The sequence below is a fragment of the Calonectris borealis genome, chromosome 2, assembly GCF_964195595.1.
Source record: "Calonectris borealis chromosome 2, bCalBor7.hap1.2, whole genome shotgun sequence".
In the NCBI taxonomy this organism is placed as follows: domain Eukaryota; kingdom Metazoa; phylum Chordata; class Aves; order Procellariiformes; family Procellariidae; genus Calonectris; species Calonectris borealis.
The window spans coordinates 37,612,663-37,635,617 of record NC_134313.1 but is presented as its reverse complement, the minus strand read 5'-3'; the positions used below and the strand labels follow the sequence as shown (position 1 = coordinate 37,635,617).

Here is a 22,955-nt window from a genome sequence, read left to right as displayed (position 1 = left end):
ACACGCTCCAGCACCTCAATGTCCTTCTTGTAGTGAGGGGCCCAAAACTGAACACAGTATTCGAGGAGCGGCCTCACCAGTGCCGAGTACAGGAGCACGATCACCTCCCTGCTCCTGCTGGCCACACTATTTCTGATACAGACCAGGATGCCATTCGCCTTCTTGGCCACCTGGGCACACTGCCGGCTCATGTTCAGCCGGCTGTCAACCAGCACCCCCAGGTCCTTTTCCTTTGGGCAGCTTTCCAGCCACTCTTCCCCAAGCCTGTAGCGTTGCATGGGGTTGTTGTGGCCCACGTGCAGGCCCCTGCACTTGGCCTTGTTAAACCTCATAGAACCAACCTCGGCCCATTGATCCAGCCTGTCCAGGTCCCTCTGCAGAACCTTCCTACCCTCAAGCAGATCAAAACAACTGCCCAGCTTGGTGTTGCCTGCAAACTTACTGAGGGAGCACTCGATCCCCTCATCCAGATCGTTGCTAAAGATACTGAACAAGACCAGCCCCAAAACTGAGCCCTGGGGAACACCGCTCGTGACCGGCCGCCAACTGGATTTAACTCCGTTCACCACAACTGTCTGGACTTGGCTGTCCAGCCAGTTTTTTACCCAGTGTAAAGAGTGCACCTGTCTAAGCTGTGAGCCGCCAGCTTCTCTAGGAGAATGCTGTGGGAGACAGTGTCAAAGGCTTTACGGAAGTCCAGGTAGACCACATCTACAGCCTTTCCCTCATCCACTAGGTGGGTCACCTGGTCATAGAAGGAGATCAGATTGGTCAAGTAGGACCTGCCTTCCATGAACCCATCAGGCTGGACCTGATCCCCTGGTTGCCCTGGACATGGCTCGTGAGTGCCCTCAAGACGAACCGCTCCATAATCTTCCCTGGCACCGAGGTCAGGCTCACAGGCTTGTAGTTCCCCGGATCCTCCTTCCGGCCCTTCTTGTAGATGGGCGTCACATTGGCAAGCCTCCAGTCGTCCGGGACCTCCCCAGTTAACCAGGACTGCTGGTAAATGATGGAGAGCGGCTCAGCAAGATCCTCCGCCAGCTCCCTCAGTACCCTTTGGTGGATCACATCTGGCCCCATAGACTTGTGAGCATCCAGGTGGCATAGCAGGTCGTTAACTGCTTCCTTTTGGATTATGGGGGGTTTATCCTGCTCACTGTCCCTGTCTTCCAGCTCAGGGTGCTGAATACCCTGAGGGTAACTGCTCTGACTATTAAAGACTGAGGCAAAGAAGGCGTTAAGTACCTCAGCCTTTTCCTTGTCCTCGGTGGCAATGTTCCCCTCCCCCCCGCATCAAGTAAAGGATGGAGATTCTCCTTGTCTCTCCTTTTGTCATTAATATACTTGTAAAAACATTTTTTGTTGTCTCTTATGAGAGTGGCCAAATTGCATTTTAGTTGGGCTTTTGCCTTTCTAATTTCCTCTCTGCACGACTTAACAAGATCCTTGTACTCTTCTTGAGTTGCCTGTCCCTTCTTCCACAAGTGATAAACTCTCCTCTTTTTCTGGAGTCCCAGCAAAAGCTCTCCGTTCAGCCAGGCCGGTCATCTTCCCCGCCCACTCTTCTTACGACGCATGGGGACAGACTGCTCCTGTGCCTTTAAGATGTCCTTCCTGAAGAATGTCCAGCCTTCCTGGACCCCTTTGCCCATCAGAACTGCCTCCCAAGGGACTCTCTCAACCAGTGTCCTGAGCAGGCCAAAGTCTGCCCTCCAGAAGTCCATGGTAGTAGTTTTGCTACCATATTCTATCATTTCATGGTCGCTAAGCCCAAGATGGCCTCCGACCACCACATCTCCCACCAGTCCTTCTCTGTTTGTAAACAGCAGGTCGACCGAGGCACCTCCCCTGGTAGGCTCACTTACCAGCTGTGCCAGGAAGTTATCTTCCAAACACTCCAGGAGCCTCTTCAACTGTTTCCTCTCTGCCATGTTGTATTTCCAGCAGACGTCCAGGAAGTTGAAGTCCCCAACGAGAACGAGGGCTAGTGATTGTAAGACTTCTGCCAGCCTCTTGTAGAATGCTTCATCTGCCTCTTCATCCTGGTTAGGTGGTCTATAACAGACCCCCAGCAGCATATCTGCCTTGTTGGCCTTCCCCCTCATCGTTACCCACAAGCACTTGACCTCATCATCACAATCGTTGAGCTCTAGACAATCGAAGCACTCCCACCTCTCCTTCCTTGCCTGTCCCTTACAGCCATCCATTGCAGCACTCCAATTGTGAGACTCATCCCACCATGTTTCCGTGATGGCGACTAAGTCATAGCTACCCCGCTGCACAATGGCTTCCAGCTCCTCCTGTTTGCTGCCCATGGGGCGTGCATTGGTGTAGATGCACTTGAGCTGGGCTATCGATTTCGCCCCCAACGTTGGCGTGCCACCCCTAGGCTCTTCTCTAGTGAGCCTGGTTTTATCCCCTTCCCCCTTTGAACCTAGTTTAAAGCCCTCTCGATGAGCCCTGCCAACTCATGAGCGAGAATCCTTTTTCCCCTGTGAGGAAACTCTGTCTGAACTCCGTCTGTTGCCAGCAGGCCCGGTGCCGTGTAAACCTCCCCGTGATCAAAGATGCCAAAATTCCGCCGATGGCACCAGCCCCTGAGCCACGTGTTTATCAGGTGTGTCTTCCTGTTCCTTTCAGTATTCCTCCCTGCCACTGAAGGGATTGAGGAAAAGAAGGAAGAGACATTAGAAGGGAGGCTAGATGTGGATTAAAAAACCAGCCCAATCACAGAAGGCTGTTACCAGGTTAAAACAGATGAATGAAGAGGTCTGAGAAATCAACACTGATGCAGAAAACATCCAGGCCGAATTGAGCTGTCCTTCAACCCCCCCTCAAAATTCATGCTACTTTTGTTTATTAAAGCTTCTGGCTGACAGATACTCCCAATGGATATATGAAGAAGAAAGATCAAGAAAAGGAGTAATTTATGGCTGAGGTTTAGCGTTGTCAGAACAGCTTTTGCTGCCAACAGCTAACAAATACAGGGTAAGAGGTTAAGATGCAACTATTCGGTACGGCTTTGCCTTGCCAGAACAGACAGCATGCACCAAATACATTGTATGAACTGTTTTTAATAGGTTGGTTTCTTCCTACTATATGGAAGTGACTCGTGGAGCAGACTTAGTGCATGACCAGGTTTTTCAACTGTGAAACACCTTCATCAGCTGTAAAGATGCTCAGAGGTTTTGTATGAATTTATTAAATCAGGAGACAGGGATACTTGGGGTACTGAAAAATACAGAAAAGGCTACAGAAATTTTTCCCTTCACAGTTGGGAGATTTTTTTTTTTTAAATAGAAAAGTTTAAACAGAACAAGCATTCATATTTCAGTCCCAAGATGTTTTATACCTTAGAAATCTCTTCATCCCCTGGGCACAGGGGATGAAGTATTTTGTAACACTAAATAAGAACAGCATTATTTCAACAGTAACAATGTGAAAGTACATCCCAGATTGCATACCATGTATTCACGGATGTAACATATTGCACCTGTGAAGTAAATTGGGTTGGGATAAAAATTAGAATCCTTTTTGCAGCAGTCTTGCATCTATTTCCCACCTCAGCCTCGAAAGAAATCAGGTCATCTCATCTCCACAGAACGCAACAAGCAGGACTTAACTGGGACAAGACATCCTTTCCTCAAACTATAATCAGCAAGCGCCTCGGGTGTCTGGCGAGAAGTCCTCTCATACAGCCACAGACCTCCTTGGTTTCAACTTTGTTTTGTGTTTGTCCTGATGATATGGTGTAAACTGCTATACTGAAATAGAAAACAAGGCAACCTGTTGCCTCACCTGAACAGGTCCTTTTACTGGAGTTCCCTCTTCTGCCACATGGTGTTCCTTATGTCTCTTTAGGCAAAGTGGGATGATCTAAAGCACCTGAGACTGTCAGCCTGCAGTCTGCTTCTTGCTGGTCTATGCCAGGTTTCTTTCCAGATGTCCATATTTTGAAATACTACGCCTCAAAATGATCACATCATTTAGACAGTCTGAAATGGGGGAAGCTTCTGGCATCTTCTCACAGAAGCCACCCCTGTAGCCACCTCACTACCAAAACCTTGCCATGCAAACTCAATACGCCGTTCCAGGTGGCAAGACTGTGGAGTATTTGGTAGTAAGCGTATTACTGCACCCCCAGTAACAGACACAAACAGAACAATGCTCTTCCTACTTGGGAACCTTTCCTGAATTCACTCGTCATCAAACATCCTTAAAGATGTAACCAAGAATGAAATTTTAAACCAAATGTAAATAAGCAAGTTAGCAAGAAACAGAATAGAAAACCCAAAAGAGGTTATAACTACCATCAAACTTCTTTCGTAGGTCTTAAACCTGATAAATGATGCTGCCTCTCAGGACAGGATCTTAAAATTAGCTGGCAGGAAGGCTGGAAACGCAATTTATGCTTCTTCCAGCTTCTGTTCCCAGCTGTTTAGAAAGTTAACGCATCAAATGACATTTGCCCTTCTAGTTTGATGAGACAGAAATTGCCCCTTCTCCTGTTTTTATTTTTAACTTTTAATGCATTCTGCACAAATGAATGTATTCAATACAAGGGAGGTAAATAGGCTAATCCCCTTTTCTATACATACATGGCATATAGCTTACATTACCATTCTATTTTTAGATAAACAAACACTCCTTCTGACTTATAATCTCATAATCAACAAGGAGTCTTAAGACTTTTACAACATGTCACAGCTGATATAAGTATCCTTTATTGTAAATACATCTTAGTAACAGTGCAATCTCTGCTTTTAATATTCGAGAGCCACCATACACAATCATTAATGACAAGTCTGGTTAAACTGCAATTTCCCTCATTTTTTGAGAATGTCAGATATTTGCTGCAGCACAGCATGGAACATGGAATTCTCTGATTTGTATCCTCTGGCGTTCTTCACTGCCTGCAAATTCCAATGATACTTTAACTGAATTCTAAAGCCATTTCCGTGTATTTAAAAATGAAGTATAGTAAAACAGAAGAAAATGGTTCAGTGACATTTTGCCTGCCAGTAGATTTCTTCTTTAGCTCAGAAAGTTAATGAGAGATCACCTCTTCATATCAGTTTCCTGCTGGCTGAGGTTCTCAGACCTCATGACAGAAAATTGTGCCATTTCACTGATCTGTTTTCCTGAAGCAAAGTGACATAATTCAGAGCACGTGAATTAAGTTTTTAAAAAAGAAAACCGTGATAATTACCTTTTTATTCCTAACAATGGAAAAGGTAACTATAAATTCATAAAAAAGCTACAGGAAAACAGTAATTATTAATGGCAAGAAGTCCATGTGAAAGCTTCTGAGTAATTATGAAGACAGAAACAATCCAATAGGAATTGAAAAAAATAAGGTTTGTAGGAGGAGGGGAAAAAAAAAAGTGGCTGAAATGGAAAAGTGCAAGTAAACAGAAAATATAAAAGAAGAAAAACCAGGAGACCTGAAAAAGAGCCCAAAATGGCACTGCACAGAAAGTTAAAAGTAAGGAAGAGCCACGATGTGGCCAAAAACCAGATCAATGAAGTTTGCAAAAAGCATCATTTTATAGAGCAGAAAGTTATTATTTCCCCTCTTCAGGGGTCTGGTTACTATTTCAGAATATGATTTCAGTTTTGGATTGCTGTTCCTGGGAGTATTTTTGTATTGGATTTGGCTCAGCTGATCAGAACAAATCCCATCAACTTCATAAAATAATGATAATTATTAAGACATGCCTTAAATATCATATGCATGTTTCACAAATGAAGGTACCGGATTGAACGGTGAAAGGTTTTCAAGGGTTTTCGAGGACATATATTTGTCTTTGGTACCTTCAAACATCTCATATCTGATTTTTTTTTTTAAGGTTGAGCCAGCTTTAAAAGAAGTGCATAAATCATAAAAACTTCACACATTTTGAATACACAAAGTAATGCAAATATTTATACACTATTCTGAAAGTTTAACCTACACAGAGAACTGAATTTGCAGTTTAAATTAATCTTCAAACATTGTACTTTAATGCACTATACAGTATCTTACAATCAAATACAACCTTAAAATATTTGTAGTTTAAATGGATTTAACAGCAAAACAAGCTTGTTAGTTATAAAGTGACAGACAAACTTAACTTCATATAGTGTGTAATATATACCTCAATTTATATAGCTTTTTAATCACATTCTCGCAGAATCTTATAAGATAAGGAATTTAAGTCTGCTCCAACTCTGTGCATTTTTTGACATTGATTAGTTAAAATTGATGAATCCTTTGAATGAATTCCATAGAAATGGTGTTTCCACCAGAAAACACAGAAGTCTGGAATTACTTTCTGCATTTGTTAAAACCTACTGCAGTGAGCAACCCGCAAGGATGTGCACAGCCAGCTAAATTAGAAAAGGAATATTAACCCCAGTACTTGCATCTGTTAATGAAAATAACTTGGTTTTTAGAATGTACAGATAACTTACCAGAAAATCACTTTTTGAAAAGCACAAGCAAATGAAAACAGGTTTAGAATAACATCTTTTCTATTCTTTTGACTATAGAGATTTTTTTATATATCTGATTTATTAAGTTTATAATATTGCTTTATAATATCGCAATATTAAGTTTGTAAGACCTTGCTATTTGTCTTCTGCCACCGATGATAAAGCTGGGTATTTTATAACAGAGGTAACATTCATTTCTTCACACTCATTCCATTTTATTAACTCAGTACCTATCAGGTTATTCTTAAAATTCCCATAAAGTAGCATATGAAAAACATTAGTTAACTGACCATAATGTTGCTTTAAAATTGTGTTACCACTTTTTAAAAAAAAAGAAAGAAGAATTAGTTTTTATTTTACATATCTTCTGAGCTTGTCATTATATTTTTTCATGCAGCAACTGTGCAGATTAAAAATATTCTTGAGCAATCTTGCATAACTTATAAATTGTTTCTCCATCTGAAGTTGGGAGACGCCTCATGTACTGTTAAGAAAAAAAAAACAAATTAGTCACAAACTAACACTTAGATGCTATATATAAACATTAGGCTATCTCAAACTTAACCTGTACATGCATATGCATGTCTGTACATGTCATTTTTTATTAAAACTATTGGAATAGTTTCTTTCAGGCCAGTGTTGAGTTTTAATGGAAGGTGATAAACACTAACTGTTTCACAATTTAACCTAGCAATATAAACAATGATTAATAAAAAAGGGTTTAATAAACCTACAGTTATTCTAAACCTAAAGTTCAGAATATTAAAATTTCTAGATATTAAGAAAATTGAGGTAGCAGAGCACTTGTTGCATTTTCCGAAATTTACGAACTTCAGAGAAAAAAATCTGTGCTGCTAAATTAAGAACAGTCAAATAATTTTTATCTCTTCATCAGCTGTGTTTTAAAAATGTGAACCAATGACCAAGATATTGGTCATGGAAGAAAGCTTACATGCGCATATTGTGCCATGCTCCTGTATACAAGACATTATTTTTCTGTTTAAAGTGAGAAAAACAAATCTGTAAAGGCAGTATCACTCCTAAGTGAAGTTATAAAGTTATGTACCAACATAAACTGCAAGCCCTAGAATGAAGTGGTGAACTAATGACTGCAGCAGACAGCATATGGCCATAATTTGCATGGAGTAGCTCTCTTGTAACATTGTAATATGCCTGTCACATTCATTACCAATACTGACAACATGTTTCTTTGGAAAAATAGTTTGTGAAAATTAAGCAGACAGTGTTATGACTGCAACTCAAGTCGTCTACAGTGAGAACAAAACTTGAAATACTGCAACTCAGACTATGTGGAAAGGACATCATATCAAAACCAAATGAATGAGTAACATGAGCACGCAAGCATTTGTATGCTACATGCTCAGAACCAACAGAATCAATTTTCCTTAACAGATGTCCTTAATTCGAACTGAAAAACTGACAAAGGCTACACGATGCTAAGTGTTTATCACAGATCTGAGTCTAAGCTTGTATTTAAAAAATTAACAACTGTTTCCACACTGCAGAGATCAGCATAGAAAAACCCCAAGTGTTCCGATGAGATTGCTTTCCTCCTTCTCTGGGAGCACAAATTGAAGATTAAAAAGCAAAACAAACAAAAAAACTTTAAAGGGCACTTCTTGTGCTTCGTGGAAAGCAGGAGGACACAGCTGAACCAAGGACCTCCAACTGGAGTAGAAGAGTCACAACAATTCTTCTGATTAGTATCTCCTCTAGTTATTTAAACTTTCTAGTAATTTCAAGCAGTTGCTACTTTGTGAACAGATATCTGACTGAAGCTCCGTATCCGCTGTCTCTTCAAAATTCAAAGGTGATTTCTGAGGAGAGCTGAGCTATTTTTGTCCAGTAAGCATGAAAAGCGTCTTTTGGGAAAAAAAAACCTCAACAAAAAGAAACCTGGCTTAAGAGATGAAAGTCACTAGCTTACTCAGACAAATTAATTCTTGGACATTTAAGATGCATACACACAGTTTTGTGTGGGGAAAACTGCAAGTCTACCTTTAAAGAGAAAGTTAATTTATCCACTACTTCATCTAAACAGAAAACGCTGTTGCTTGAGTTACTTTGGCAGTGAAAGGGAAGGGATAAATAGTCAACAGCATCTGATACCCCAGAGGAATCTTGTGGAGCCAAACTGGAGAAATGTGTAGGTCAATAGTGTATGCTAATAACCAAGAATTAAGATCACATTTAAAAGGTGGTGCAATAAGTATCATGTTGGTAAGCTTCCGTGGCATTCTGCACAAAATGTGCTTAAAGACATCATTTTCTGAACATCAGTAATAACTATATTCACATGACTCTAGTCTATTTTCTTTGTATTACAAAAAATTGTCTCAATTGTTCAAACAATTAGTACCTAGTAGCTGATTTGTCATTAAAATAAAAGAACTTGGAAAAAATACGCTAATTTCATGTTGTAATTCAGACTGGTAAATGCTGAAAATTTGAAACAGTTTTAAATATTTGTGTAATTATTTACTTGTAAGTAGACAGTCCTGGGTGCAGTTATGTAACGTACAGAAAGAAATATTTTCCTTAGCTTCTGGCTGAATAACGTTTCTAAATGCGCATGCCATTACAGAAGTAGAATACTTCACCTTGTTTACTAAAAGTAAAGGCAAAACGTAAAAACAGTAAACTAAATATAGTTGCTCTATTTAAGTACTGTACTAATCAGAAATTGTAAAAATTTATGCTGCGTGACTGTAACCATCTCTAGAACACATATATACAACAATACACATTTAGGAAAGGCAGAAACGTAAAATGTAATCCCATAAAATGCCACATACATGCATATTCAGGTATGAATTTCAGAAAATACACAAAGGTATGAACGCTAGCATTACAAATGTATTCCATGGTATGTTTTAAATCAAAATTTAAAGGTATATGCATTGCAGTAATCTGTGCTCTGTGTCACAAATACTTTATAAAATATTTTCTAAAAGTTTGGAAATACTGTATAACCACAGGCTTTTTGTATATAACCCTACTTCAAATTGTCTGAAGGACAGCTACAACAACTAATTGCAGGGTTTTTTTTTCCCAGGAAACAATGCACTAAAATATAATGAGAAACAGTACATAGAAAATCAAAATGAAAATGACCCTCCTTCCACCCCTCCATCCACAACTTACACACTTTTCCTTCTTTTTCCAACTTCTTCAAGTGGACTAGGAGGTTAATTTCTGCTGCTAGAAGTAAATTTTCAGGGATGTCCTAATAGGAATACAAATATGCATTTTGTATTTGTTTAAATATCTCCCAATTATTTTTTCAATATATGGAACTCACAGTTTATTAACATAGATTTTCCTCTTCTGAATTGCCAGATTGAACATTCAGTTAGTTACATAATGACAACAAACTGAAATGAGTACATCAATTCTACACCAGTTAAACTAGTAGCCTAATAACACGTTTTTGTTTACTTTGCTCTTTTTTTACATTATCCATTTGTATTATGCAAAGTTTGGCCCATACTAAGAAGACTGTGCTCTTCTGAGCTTGGTCTGCACTGGGTTGTCAGTGTAGCTGAGCATTTTTAAAGACAAATTTAAAAATGCATTTCTCCACAGACACCTATCACTTCTACTCCATGACAATACTCGCATGGGTTTAAATATCCTTTAACAGTTAGTATCTGTAAATGAGTAAACAATTTAAAAATAAAACAGTTTTAGGAGGACAAAACGTCTCTTAAAATTTTCCAATGCTCATTGGGTAAAAACCGGTAACATTTCTCAAAATCCCCCCCTCCAGCACTATCTTTCTAAAAGTAAAGCCTTCTTTTTGAAAATTAAAACGTTCTCCTCCAAATAACAAGAGTTTGGCAGGAAAATTCACTAGAAAACTAGCTCAATAAATTGTGAATCTTTAAAAAGCCTTGAAAGATTACACTTTCTTTTTTTTTTTTAATATGAAAGCTTTAGTAGTATCGAAAAAATTCTTATCATATAGTGACAGGACAAGTGGTTTGTAATTTACAGAAACATGTGAATGGCTGTATACTTAAAAACTGTAGTTGTTCAGGCAGGAAAGCCGCAGGAGCTAAACAGCCACAGGTAACGGTACATCAGCATCGCAAAATGTTCAATGTGACATAATTATTCTTTCAGAAACTGGGGATCAGCAGAACTGTGAAAAATGAGTTGTGAAGCTGTTACAGACCTGTTCACAAACCACAGCCATTGGCAACTTTGACATCTTCCTCCAAAGCAAATGCTGTATCTCTTTTATCTCTACTTGCTAGGAGGGGTAACCCCCATCATACTACATGTACAAATTACTGAGGTTACATGAAGAATGATGAAGTAGCGAAAAAGTACTCATGCCTGTCTAATGACACACACAAGCTACTCAACTGCTGAGTGCAATATCCATTTCTGTGAAACTGCAGTCCACGTGCACCCTCCTGCGGACTGATAAATCAGGAACTAGAAGTTTTAAGCAATCTTCCAGGAGACTCCAAACACACCTTGACAAATCAAAAATTAACAGTCATCTCATACTTTTCACTTAGAACCAAGCACTATAACTTTATTTTTGCTTGGTCCTATGAAATGGTCCTTAGGACCATCTAGATAGTGAAATAAGAAGTTCATAAGAATCATCTGGGCCCCACTCCAACGAACTGCTCAAACAATACAATTTAAATGCACAGTCATATATGAATTCTGAAGAAGCAGAAATATTTTCTTTTTTTTTCCCTTTTAAAAAGCCACCATGGTCTTCACTCAAATACTTAAACTGTTACATACAATTTTATGAACATAACCTCAGTTTTCTTTAGTTTGATCTAAAAACTTTTAATCAACAATTACCTTGTATACTATCTTTACAAGCTCCGAGGATGTATATGACTTTCCAGCATTCTTCTGGAAAACATTTAGAATTTGCTGTTCACGTGCAATTCGGTGAGAAATGTAGTTTTGGATTCTAACATTTGCATCACGTATTACTGGGCCATGACCTAAATCAAAACACATGTACCAGAGTGCTATTACTTAAATTAGGAATTAAGTACGCTATTGAATAATTGAATCATTCTTATGTAAACTCTGGTAGACTTAAAAGTCATAAGAAGGGAGCAGCACCTGTACATACCACCCCATCAGAGTACCCTTGATGTTAAATTGTAACACACTCTCTGCATGTTTTTTGGTTTGGGTTTTTTGTTTTTGTTTTTTTTTCATATAAATAGGCCAAAATCAAGTTTGAAGGTCTGCACCACAGTCTGTAATTGAAAAGCATTAAGACGAAAAGGAAGAATTAGGATCTGAAAAGTCTGAATGGGGAAAGGGAATACTTCAGGTGGAATAAGGAAAGCAAGGAAAGAGTACTTTAGGCTATTTAAAAAAAAAAAAGACGAAGGAAAGGATTTCACTGCGGAACAGATTTGAAAGATGAGATTCAGATTATTATACCACCTCTGTCTGCCTGTCTCACCGTCCCCAAAGGATATTGATAGTGATGATTTAAACTGATACCGGTCTTTGAACACTAGTGGCTGAGGCAAAGGACTCATGTACTACTGTCCTATTGTGGGGCTATCCAGCAAACACAGAGGAAAGAAAAGTAACATCTTTGATTGTGACAAATAAATTTTCCAGGACAGATCTTCAAAACTCACTCACACACTGTACTTTATTCCCCTAAGAACGTATTTTCATAAGTACGATCAAAAAACTTAATATTAGACAAATCAGTGAGCCAATCTGAACGTGTCAGGGCAGGAATAGGCGATGCACAAGGAAGGTTATATGTGGATCATTTTATGTCTGGCTGGTTAATAAACAAAGCATACGTGTTTTTTCCTGGACTTATTGTGGCAGATCAGAAACATTCAACTTACTGAAAAGTCTATGAATCAAATTAGAAAAAGGCTTAATTGGTAAAGCACTAACCTTTGTGGAAGAATCAAATACTGCCTTATGATACACTAAAATGGCAGATGAAATGAAAATTTTTCAGACACGAGAGTTACACGCACAGAAGTTAAACTTAATGTTTCACCTATAGAGAAATTTATTTGCATGAATATTTGTCACATGTTTTTTATAGCAAGGTTTCCTGTTTCTTTGCCCATATACATCACCTGAAGTACCAGCACAACTTCCAGCTCCGCCAGTCTAAACTGGCAGTAAAAATAAGTGCAGTAATTTATAAAATTAGTAGAACAGAAACTACTGTAAAAAATAGCTTTCTTTTAGAAGTTATTTGGTATCATCCAAAACAGACAGTTTCTTTTGAGGTTCTCTGGCTATTTTTAAAAAATCATCATATTCTTTACTTGTACTTTTGGGTTAAATGACTAAATGGGTTTTTAGTTTTAAGGCTTTTTAAATTAGAGCTTATTTTGCCTGAGGACAGGCTGCTTGTAGAAAAAGAGCAACTAATTTTTCATGTTTTGAATATCCGTGAAATAAAAAAGTGTCAAAGGAATCCATCCTTCTGAAAGTCAAAATATTTATGCATATCTCAACTTACAGATTCACTTCAGCAGATTTGAAATTACTAAATATACATTGAAACTTACCTTGTGTAAAGATAGTATTATAAATAAAAGATATGTAACATGTAAATATAAAACTATACTCTCATATGCACATGTATTTAATGATTTCAAACACATTTAATCTGAAGCTATTGTTCCTTACAAAATAAATTACAAATATAACTGTATCTCTAGTAAATATGTTACCATTTATAAAAACAGAAGTTTAAATTTAGAAAAAACACATTAAGATATACAGAGCAGAGACTATAATGGTAACTGTCCATTCTCTTGTGTTCTCTAATGGCAGAAGTCACATTAAAGTATTCAAAATTAAGGCCTGTGCATGGAATCACAAGGCAGTCTTAAAACCAGTCCCTGTTCCTCCAAGTGATTTAATTGACTTAGACTACAAGACCAATGTCAGTACCTGCAACGGAAGCCACATTTTGCAAAGTTAAAGGCATTTCATATCTGTAGCCATTGTGTATGCATATACATACATTAAAATGATGTCAGAAAGCTTGGAACTAAATCCAGATGTGGACCTTTCCCATCCATAATTTTTCAGGGACAGCAACACAGTTAACTTCACCAATAAGGAAGTTAATATCTGCATAAATTTAAAATGTTTCTGACCATGTGAAATAGATCTCTCAAAATATGACTGCCTTTCCAATAATTCAGACTTTATATCAGACAGCTTCATATTATTTCAGACATCTGTATAGCCCAGGTGATCAGAAACAGTGAGTTTTTATTCTCATAACACCCTGTGAAGTAATATAGATTTTCTTACTTTACACGTGAGAAATTAAAAGCACAAAGGATAAAACTGAAGAAAACAATTGGCTCATGAAATCTTGCAGAGATTCCTAATTCCAGTACCATTTTTTTCTATATTATCAAGGAACATCATTTATTATCACAGAATAGGGAGCCCTCTGCTGACTAAAACACCCTTTTCTGGTCCCAAGGATTCTCATCAACTATTAGCTGTAGATAGACTGTCATGTGTATTCTGCCTGAAGTAATTTCCACATTAAATTAAAAAAGAAACATGGAAGGGGAAGGATTGGCAAAATTCAGCTACTCACACCTAGCCAGCAGTCAGCTTGTTACAAAAATTCTTGCTCCCTTACATCTAATTCTGAGGCTGCAATGTGAGTGCTAAAGCATGTATGGGGAACAGAGAAACAGTTCAAGAATTATGAAGACCTAAAACTGCAATAAAGTCGAAGTACTGAGCCTACATAGAATGTATTGGTAAAGCAAACTACCTTCTGCTGTAGTTACCATTTTACTGTAGTACATACTAATAATATAAACAATTGTTCTGATTGGGCAATAGTTATCTTTCACACAATTGTACATACATTTTGTGATGCATGGATAAAAAAAGAAAGTTAGTTCCAAACCATCTCAATACTTAGCTACTCATCACTGAAAATGCATAATATCTGACTGGCTTCCTAACTGCAAGTACAGCATGAACATACTTACAACAGTGTAGCAAACAGTTACAGATAAATGGGACAAATATTCAACTTTTGTGAATGTGTGATCTAGGTAAATAACGATTAAGGAGAGAGTGAAATATAAACCCAATAGAATTTGGCATATACGAGGTTTTAGAAGGCAGAAATTCAATTAGAGGAACAGACTGTGTTTCATAGGTATTTAAGAAAGAAAGTAGAACATTAGATTGATCAATAGATTGAGATTCTGGAGGCTAAAATATTCTCAGTTTTACCAGTAGTTAAGTCAATAACCACGAGCAAGTCACTATTTCTGTCTATATCAGCCTCCACATCCATGGAATATCTATAATGATATTTTTCTTAAATAGCATTTTTACACTTAGATCTTAAAGCACTTAAAGAACACCTACTTCAGAAGAAGCATATTTTAAGAATAAACACAAAAGAGATTTGGTTATGTAGGCTAAACATAGATGGTTAACAGAGGAAGACAGAACTGAGAATGTAGACACCGTCGCTCAGAATGACAAGTTGAAGAAGATGAAACAGAAAAAATCAGAAAAAATCCTGAGATGTATCTCTGAAAAAAGCAAATGAGAAGGAGCTTAAATGAATTCTTAAAATCCAGTCTTGTCAAATAGACACATGGTTTATATGAAAAGTAAATGCATTCCCAGGGTTTAGGGGAGATAGAGAAAAAAAATTAAAGCAAAGCCATAGACTGAATGAATCGGCAACTTATTTTTAGAATATGATGTTTGGCCTCTTGGCTCTTGTTCAAACTTAAGCTAAGTCATTAACTAAGACAACCATTTGACAGTTCTGCAGCTTTCCAAGATGAATTTGTGATTAATCTGTGCTGCAAAGGCTCTGCAGAGGGACCTGGACAGGCTGGATCGATGCGCTGAGGCCAACTGTATGAGGTTCAACAAGGCCAAGTGTCAGGTCCTGCACTTCGGCCACAACAACCCCAGGCAACGCTACAGGCTTGGGGAAGAGTGGCTGGAAAGCTGCCCAGAGGAAAAGGACCTGGGGGTGCTGGTTGACAGCCGGCTGAACATGAGCCGGCAGTGTGCCCAGGTGGCCAAGAAGGCAAATGGCATCCTGGCCTGTATCAGAAATAGTGTGGCCAGCAGGAGTAGGGAGGTGATCGTGCCCCTGTACTCGGCGCTGGTGAGGCCGCACCTCGAATGCTGTGTTCAGTTTTGGGCCCCTCAATAGAAGGAGGACATTGAGGTGCTGGAGCGTGTCCAGAGAAGGGCAACGAAGCTGGTGAAGGGCCTGGAGCACAAGCCTTATGAGGAGCGGCTGAGGGAACTGGGACTGTTTAGCCTGGAGAAGAGGAGGCTGAGGGGAGACCTCATCACGCTCTACCACTACCTGAAAGGAGGTTGTAGCGAGGTGGGTGTTGGTCTCTTCTCCCAAGTAACAAGCAACAGGACGAGAGGAAATGGCCTCAAGTTGCACCAAGGGAGGTTTAGACTGGACATTAGGAAAAATTTCTTTACTGAAATAATGGTTAAACATTGGAACAGGCTGCCCAGGGAAGTGGTGGAGTCACCATCCCTGGAAGCTTTTAAAAGACATGTAGATGAGGCGCTTAGGGACATGGTGTAGTGGGCATGGTGGTGTTGGGTTGACGGTTGGACTCGATGATCTTAGAGGTCTTTTCCAACCTTAATGATTCTATGAAAGGACACATATCTTTCTCAAAAAACATTACTACGTTACTCACATTGGCAGTGTATGTGGGGGTGCAAAGAACCAAAAGAACAACTATTTTTTTTTCTTCCAGGGCAATATTAAGGCGCGTGGATAGAGTAATATAAGGAAACCAAATTTGCTACATGATTCCAACAGTGAAAGATTCTGGCCTCTGTAGGCGTTGGGCACAGAAGCATAAGATTCACCCTCAGATGGAGAAATCTCAGGAAGGAATGATATCTACCACTGAAAAATTTTCAAGTCTTGCAAACTACCATGCCATAAAGACATTTTAGCTTAGCACTGGACATATATTAAGTAATGAACTTGAATTGTTACATTAGTAATGGTGTTTGATTGTAATAAGAGTTCTCAAATTCTTAGAGGAAATATTTAAAAATTATACAGTAAAACAGAGCAGTTAAAAATAGAACCACTTACCTGGATATATTAAATCTAGTTTCATTTGTAACAACCTTTTCAAAGTTTTCATGTAATCATACAGGTCTTCAATTACTGTTGTTCCTTCCCCTAAAATACAGTCACCGGAAAATATAGCATTTTCTTCTTCTAGATGTAAGGCCATATGATCATCAGTGTGTCCGGGCGTATATAAAACTCTGTTTAAAGAATAACAACAAAAAAGCGTAAGCTTTTCATAGAGAATGTATGCTTCATTTTCAGAAGCTAGAAACAAATAGTGATGAAATCATACACTTACAAAGTAGCCCACAACAAGAACCAGAAAAAAAGACTAAAAAAGGCTGAAATGTTGATGTAAACAGGATATCACTTCTCTAATCCCAGTCCATTTTCTTATACCATGTAGAGAACACAGATCATCATCTCTAACATGCTTTTATTTACATGACACGTCATAATAAAAGTGCATTAAGGGAGCTGGCTAGTCGTGTAGAATTTGTGTTATAGAAGCCTTTACTCTGAAGCTTTAAAAAAGAAAAATTGACATGTCATTTCCAGATTGAAATGTGTGAAGTTCTTGACATACACCTTGCACTTAGCAAAAGAGGATAAGGATGATGTTGCCAATTCTTTTAGAAATTAACTGTAAAGTTCGGGACCCAACCCAGATAAAGTTCTGTCTCCTGAAATTTATTTTTCTCTGAAAGCCCCATGACACAGTGGAGCGGAACTGTCAAATACAACAAGGAAACATAGTCTTTTAGCTGTTCTATGTGCAGGTCATTAAACATCTGCATGGTAAGGATTTAGGACCCCACAGCTTCAATGAGTACTGGATTAGAATGCAGCAAAGGGTGAACGGACAGTTGATATGTATATAGTAACCTGAGCTGCTAAGGAGCTGCACTGCAGTGTCCTTTCACTACAATTTTGGAAAAGCAGAAGGCCTCATGCTGAGGCGGATTCAAACTCGGACCAGCATCACTGCTGAAATTCATCAGAATCTTCTTGTTAATGGCAGATGCATCAAAGCAGTGATCAGGAACTGACAGAGCTGGTGCGAAGCATGGTGTACAGGCCAGTACTAAACAGCACCAGCCATGTCAGTGCAGGGCTGGGAGGACAGAAGCACAGCAGCATCTGATGCAACGACTTCCAGCTCTTACTGACTACTGAGTTCAGCAGAAAGCAGGTGAGCCATCGCCCTGTGGAGGCAACACAAAACTCAAACCGAAGGGTTGCCTTTGTAGGAAGTGGTATTCTCCAGTTCCTGACAAAACTTGACCAGGAAGCTTAACCACTAACATGGAAAAACAAAGGAAAAAGAACCAACACTGCCTGGCACACCTTGAAAATTTGAAGGTTGCTAACTAAAATTTAACATGCAGATACTGTTATATTGGAATCAGTGGTGGATCTAAGAGTATCCTTAAAAGTGCTTACTGAATTAACCAGGCGAGAATACCTGCTTTTCACCAAGCATAAAGTTTGGCTGCATTACCCCAAACATCAAAATATGCCACGCTTGTCTCACTTGGATTCAAATTTAACAAGTTGTTTTCCATCTCTAAATTGATTTTGTCCAAACACGGGCCACTTAGGATAGTGACAGATCTTCAGTATTCAATATAATACTCTCCATGTATTTTTTTTTTTGCACTAACAAAACAAAATGCCTTTGGTCAAACATATCCTTCATTTTTACGTTTCTTCCAATCAGCCAGCTGGCATATTCTACAAGTGGGATATACTTCACATCTAAACTGAGGAAAACAAGCAAAATTTGTCCTTAGAAGAGTAATGCCTTGTTAATGAAAGAACTCTGGAAACAGAATGGTCAGATCTCTTTATTGTGTGTGTGTGTTTGTGTGAGGCAGAGTGGCTTTCTGTTTCAGACTCATTCATGCTAACAAGACAGGCAATACGCTCTCTGGGAAGAAGCCCTCCCAAACTGGCACCTTACAAGAACCTGACAGGTTAAAGGTTTAAAATTTAACATTTTAAGTATTAAATGTTTTAGTGTCTCCTTGGGAAATATTTTTAAAGTAAAAAGAAAGGCATGCCAAATAATCCAGACTACCATAAACTTCCCCAAAAGTATCAATTTTAATAATAAACTACTTATCTAAGAGTGATGAGAAAGTATGTAAAATCCTATTTGATTTTCCCAGAGAAAATATTTTTCAAGGGAAATGTTCTAAATTTCTCTGCTGAGGCCAAAAACCAAAGGCTAATTCCTGATAATCCTCATTCATAAAAACAATTTCTTTGTATAAACATACCGTGCTGGATCATGATAGAAAGTCTACATGCATAAATGTTGAAAAGATTAGATGTATGGATTGCCAATCATTAGAAGTTAGGATACATATGTGTGTCAGAATTCTGAAGAAAACTTGCAGAAATTTTTATTTACCTGAGCGTGGCTCCCTCTGTCTGTATCACATCTCCCTCTTTAAGATAAACATACTTATGTCCTCCTCCTATTATTTCTTCACGGTGAGGGGCACGAGGAAGCTTACAGATGCGATATTCAGAGTCTATTTAAAGAAAGCAAAGAAAATGACGTTTTGAATTTGTCATTAACAAAGCTAATTCCACAGGAAGTCTACTTTTTGAACAAGTACTATTAATTATTACACAGCATGAGTACTAAACTAGAAATGAGAAATTCTGTACAGTAACTTTATGTTTATAAAGCAATCTTATTCCAGAGCCACAAACACTGAACAGTGAAAGCCACTGAATCTGAATACTGTACTCTGTACCAGCAGCAATTTTGAAGATGAAAAAGCACAAGTGAAATTAATAAAGAAATGTCAGTCATTATCATACTTTACAAATGTTCCTTCTTCACTCATCAAGAGCCAAAACCCCCAAGTTTCTACAACAACATTAAGATTTCTGTGCTCACGTTCTGCATTATGATTCACAGAAGCACCATTCAACATTTGCCTAACACTGGATGGAGGCTTTTTGATCTGCAACTTCCCTCAGTGTCTATTGTTCTGAACTGTGCATGAACCGTGAATGCCTTGGCTGGAACAGCTACAAACAGCAACCCAGAAAGGTATTTATATTCCATGCTAGTCTTTACATCCATGCTCATGGGTTGACAAGACCAAAATCATCACAAAGAGACCAACGTTTTCAGTAGTGCCCAGGCTTCTTTGCAGATAAGCACCTGGCAACAAAACCTGATAAAGCATGTGACAAAGCTTGTGACAAAGTCCAGTGATGCTAAGAAGAACTGTGTGATCCATACTGCTTATTCTCTTCCCAGATACTAAAGTGGAAATGTCTCTTACTGTTTATCAACATGAAATACACATTTTTAGATCAGAATTTACCTGCAGACTGTCCTACCCTGTTCCCGCTCATGATCTGAGGCCTACAAATTTGTCAGCAATTACTAATGGTCTGCTGCAAGGAACCTCAAAGTTATGCATGTTTCTTTTTCAGAGATTAAGTTATTTATTGTTTTTACACAAGCGAAAATAATGGTCAATTTGTCATTACTGATAATGTAGAAAGGAACAAGTATCAAGTTTTTCTCACATCTCTTAATGCACACTGCTGATGGTAATCTAGGTTCTCATTATTCACACATAAAAAAAATTCACTATGAAGATATGCACAGGTATTGAAGCAAAACTGTAGTACTACAACTACAATATTCAGATTATTCATTGCTCTCATTCTACACACTGCAACAGTATCATGAAATGACATGTAGTTTATATGGAGATTCCAGAATAATAATCCAGCTGATTTGCACAGAAGCACTCAGTAAAAGTTTTTTCTTGCCACGTATCTAACATTTTCAACAATATCCAAAATCTCTGGCCTACCGTTAGGGATGTTTTTGCAGATATCGGGTATTCCACCAGTATGATCATTATGCCAGTGTGTCACTAAAATTTCTTGAATCGAGATGTTGAACTCTGACAGCGCCTGCTTTAAACAGCCAATATATTCAGGAGTAGATGGCTCCCCAGTGTCAATAAGGACTCTTCTACACATACACACAAAAAAAACCCCACAAAACAAAAGAGGGGGAAAAACAAGTGTGAGAGAATTTAGAGTGCTCATGTGGCGGTTAAATAATGTTAAAAAAGAACCCAACGTTGCATGGAAATGTGGTAATAATGGATGTCGCAATATTCCAGACACCATCTCTTCCCTCCGTGACATTCTACCCCCGCAGCAGAATCATTTACAAAGAGGGATAAATAGTAAATTTATCGCAGACATTTGCAACTCCCGGACAAGCGGCAGGAGCTACCCTTTAGTACCGCCGGGGAGCTGCGAGGCCTGAGGCGAGGCACCCACCCGCTTCCCTCACGGAATTCCCCGCCTCAGTCCAACGGTTACACCCGGCCGAGGCTCCCCACCCCACCTGCCCAAGCCACCTCCGAGTACCCGTCCCGAAAACGTAATGCTGTATTTTTTTTTTCCCTCCTCTTTTTTACCCTAATTAAGGGATTTCGGGACAGCCCGGTAGCCGTCTCTCGAGGCAAAGGCAGCGCACAGGCCCCTTCCCCCGCCGCAGCCCCCGAGCAGGATCATTACCTGGGCCCGGTGCCCACCAGGTAAGTGTTGGTGCCCTGCAGAGTCATGGGCCCCGGGTTGCAGCCCAGCACCCGCACCACCCGCGACGAAAGCTGCTCGATGCGCGGTAGCAGTGACAACATCTCTGCAGCAGCACCCCGCAAATCCCCCTTCCCGCCCCTGCCCGGCTCCGCTCCCCCTCACACCACCACCGAGAGGCGAAGGCGGGAAGGCGGAAGCCTCTATTCCCCCTGCTCCGCCTCCCGGCGCCGGCTGCGGGGCCTTCCGCCGGCCTGTGAGGCGGGGCGGCTGCTGCCCTCAGTGAGGCGGGTCCTTCCGGCCCACGGCCACCGCGGGGCAGCGGCGGGTTTTGGCTTGAAAGGCGGCCTGTAGGAACGAACACTGTGGTAATTCAGTGGAATAAAGGTGCTATTCTCCTTTTTTTTTGTGGTAGCGACAGCTGCATCTTCTGTATATTCTGAGAACGTGCCCACTTACAGCGTATCTAGGAGCTATATATGCTCCTGTATGGCATATAGGAGCTATCTAGGATTCAGCATTTTTAAGAAAATTGGGGAGCTACTGGAGAGAGTCCAGCAAATGGCCACTAAGTTGGTGAAGGGACTGGAGCATCTCTCCTATGAAGAAAGGCTGAGAGGGCTGGGACTGTCCAGCCAGGAGAAGAGAAGGCTCAGGGGGATCTCATCAATGTATATAAATACCTGAAGGGAGGGTGTATAGAGGATGGAGCCAGGCTCTGTCACAGCGCCATTGCCTTTGGTCCTGTCATGGGGCCCAGTGACAGGACCAGAGGCAATGGGCACACACTGAAACACAGGAGGTTCCCTCTGAACGTCAGGAAACACTTTTTCACTGTGAGGGTGACCGAGCACTGGCACAGGTTGCCCAGGGAGGTTGTGGAGTCTCCATGCTTGGAGATATTCAGACGCCGTCTGGACACGATCCTGAGCCACCGGCTGTCGGTGGCCCTGCTTGAGGAGGGGGGTTGGACCAGATGACCTACAGAGGCCCCTTCCAGCCTCAGCCATTCTGTGGCTGTGAAATTTTGTCACTGTCATCCAAGTAGTAATACTGTGTTTGCAAACAGCCTTCATTGTAGATCCTGTAAGGTGCTGAAATTCACCTGTTTGTCTTTGCAGTGTCCCCTCTGAAACCCCTGATTAATTGCTTTTCAACTGGCATTGTTAGAGAAATTAGAGCAGACTTGTTCTCTCCTTAAAGTTCCTGTAAAGGAAGAATAAAGATAATTTAACCTGAAATTAAAGCAGGTAATATTACTGTGGGCAGCTTTACCAATATTAGAATTTCAAATATTATCTGATTGTTTTATACCTATAGAAGACCCTATATATTGCCTGTAACAAATAAACATAAATTTGTAAGGTGATCATAGCAATACAAAGCACAAAAAAGTGTTTGGTGGTAGCATATTTTTTGCTTAAATGGTTTTTCATTATATGAAAATAGAGTTGCAACCCTTGTATGTGATCTGGGGCCATTTCTAGGATTTGCATGGGCAAACAGAACAGATTCCCACTGTCTTCTGAAGGGGCAGAAATCCCCAAACATGATCTTGAGAGGCAAACTTCCAAAAGACTTGTTAGATACAAACAACTCGGAGTACAGCATGGAACTGAAAAACAAAACTTTGTGGCTTCAACAGAGCTTTGTAATTTCATGAAGCTTCAAAGTTTAAATTTTTTGCTTAAATGCTAATGTGGGCAAGCAATAAATGCAATACATGCTGGGAGATGAGCTATTAAAGGCTTCAACA

At 39.6% G+C, this 22,955-nt stretch overlaps 1 protein-coding gene across 3 annotated transcripts; it reads right to left on the bottom strand.

The window, feature by feature from the left end:
• Nucleotides 1–6,808: 6,808 nt before the first annotated feature.
• On the bottom strand, nt 6,809–21,431 carry LACTB2 (lactamase beta 2). Of its 3 annotated transcripts, none has more exons than XM_075141673.1 (7): nt 21,182–21,431; nt 20,461–20,624; nt 19,026–19,149; nt 16,628–16,806; nt 11,329–11,477; nt 9,643–9,724; nt 6,809–6,961 (listed from the first exon to the last, which is right to left on the bottom strand). In XM_075141673.1, the coding sequence occupies exons 1-7, from the start codon at nt 21,301–21,303 to the stop codon at nt 6,918–6,920; spliced, it is 864 nt and encodes a 287-aa protein (XP_074997774.1). In that variant the 5' UTR covers nt 21,304–21,431; the 3' UTR covers nt 6,809–6,917. The 3 variants fall into 3 exon arrangements, with proteins under 3 accessions (XP_074997774.1, XP_074997775.1, XP_074997773.1); XM_075141674.1 differs by having other exon boundaries at nt 9,647–9,724; nt 21,182–21,398; XM_075141672.1 differs by lacking the exon at nt 6,809–6,961 and having other exon boundaries at nt 9,479–9,724; nt 21,182–21,398.
• Nucleotides 21,432–22,955: the final 1,524 nt, after the last annotated feature.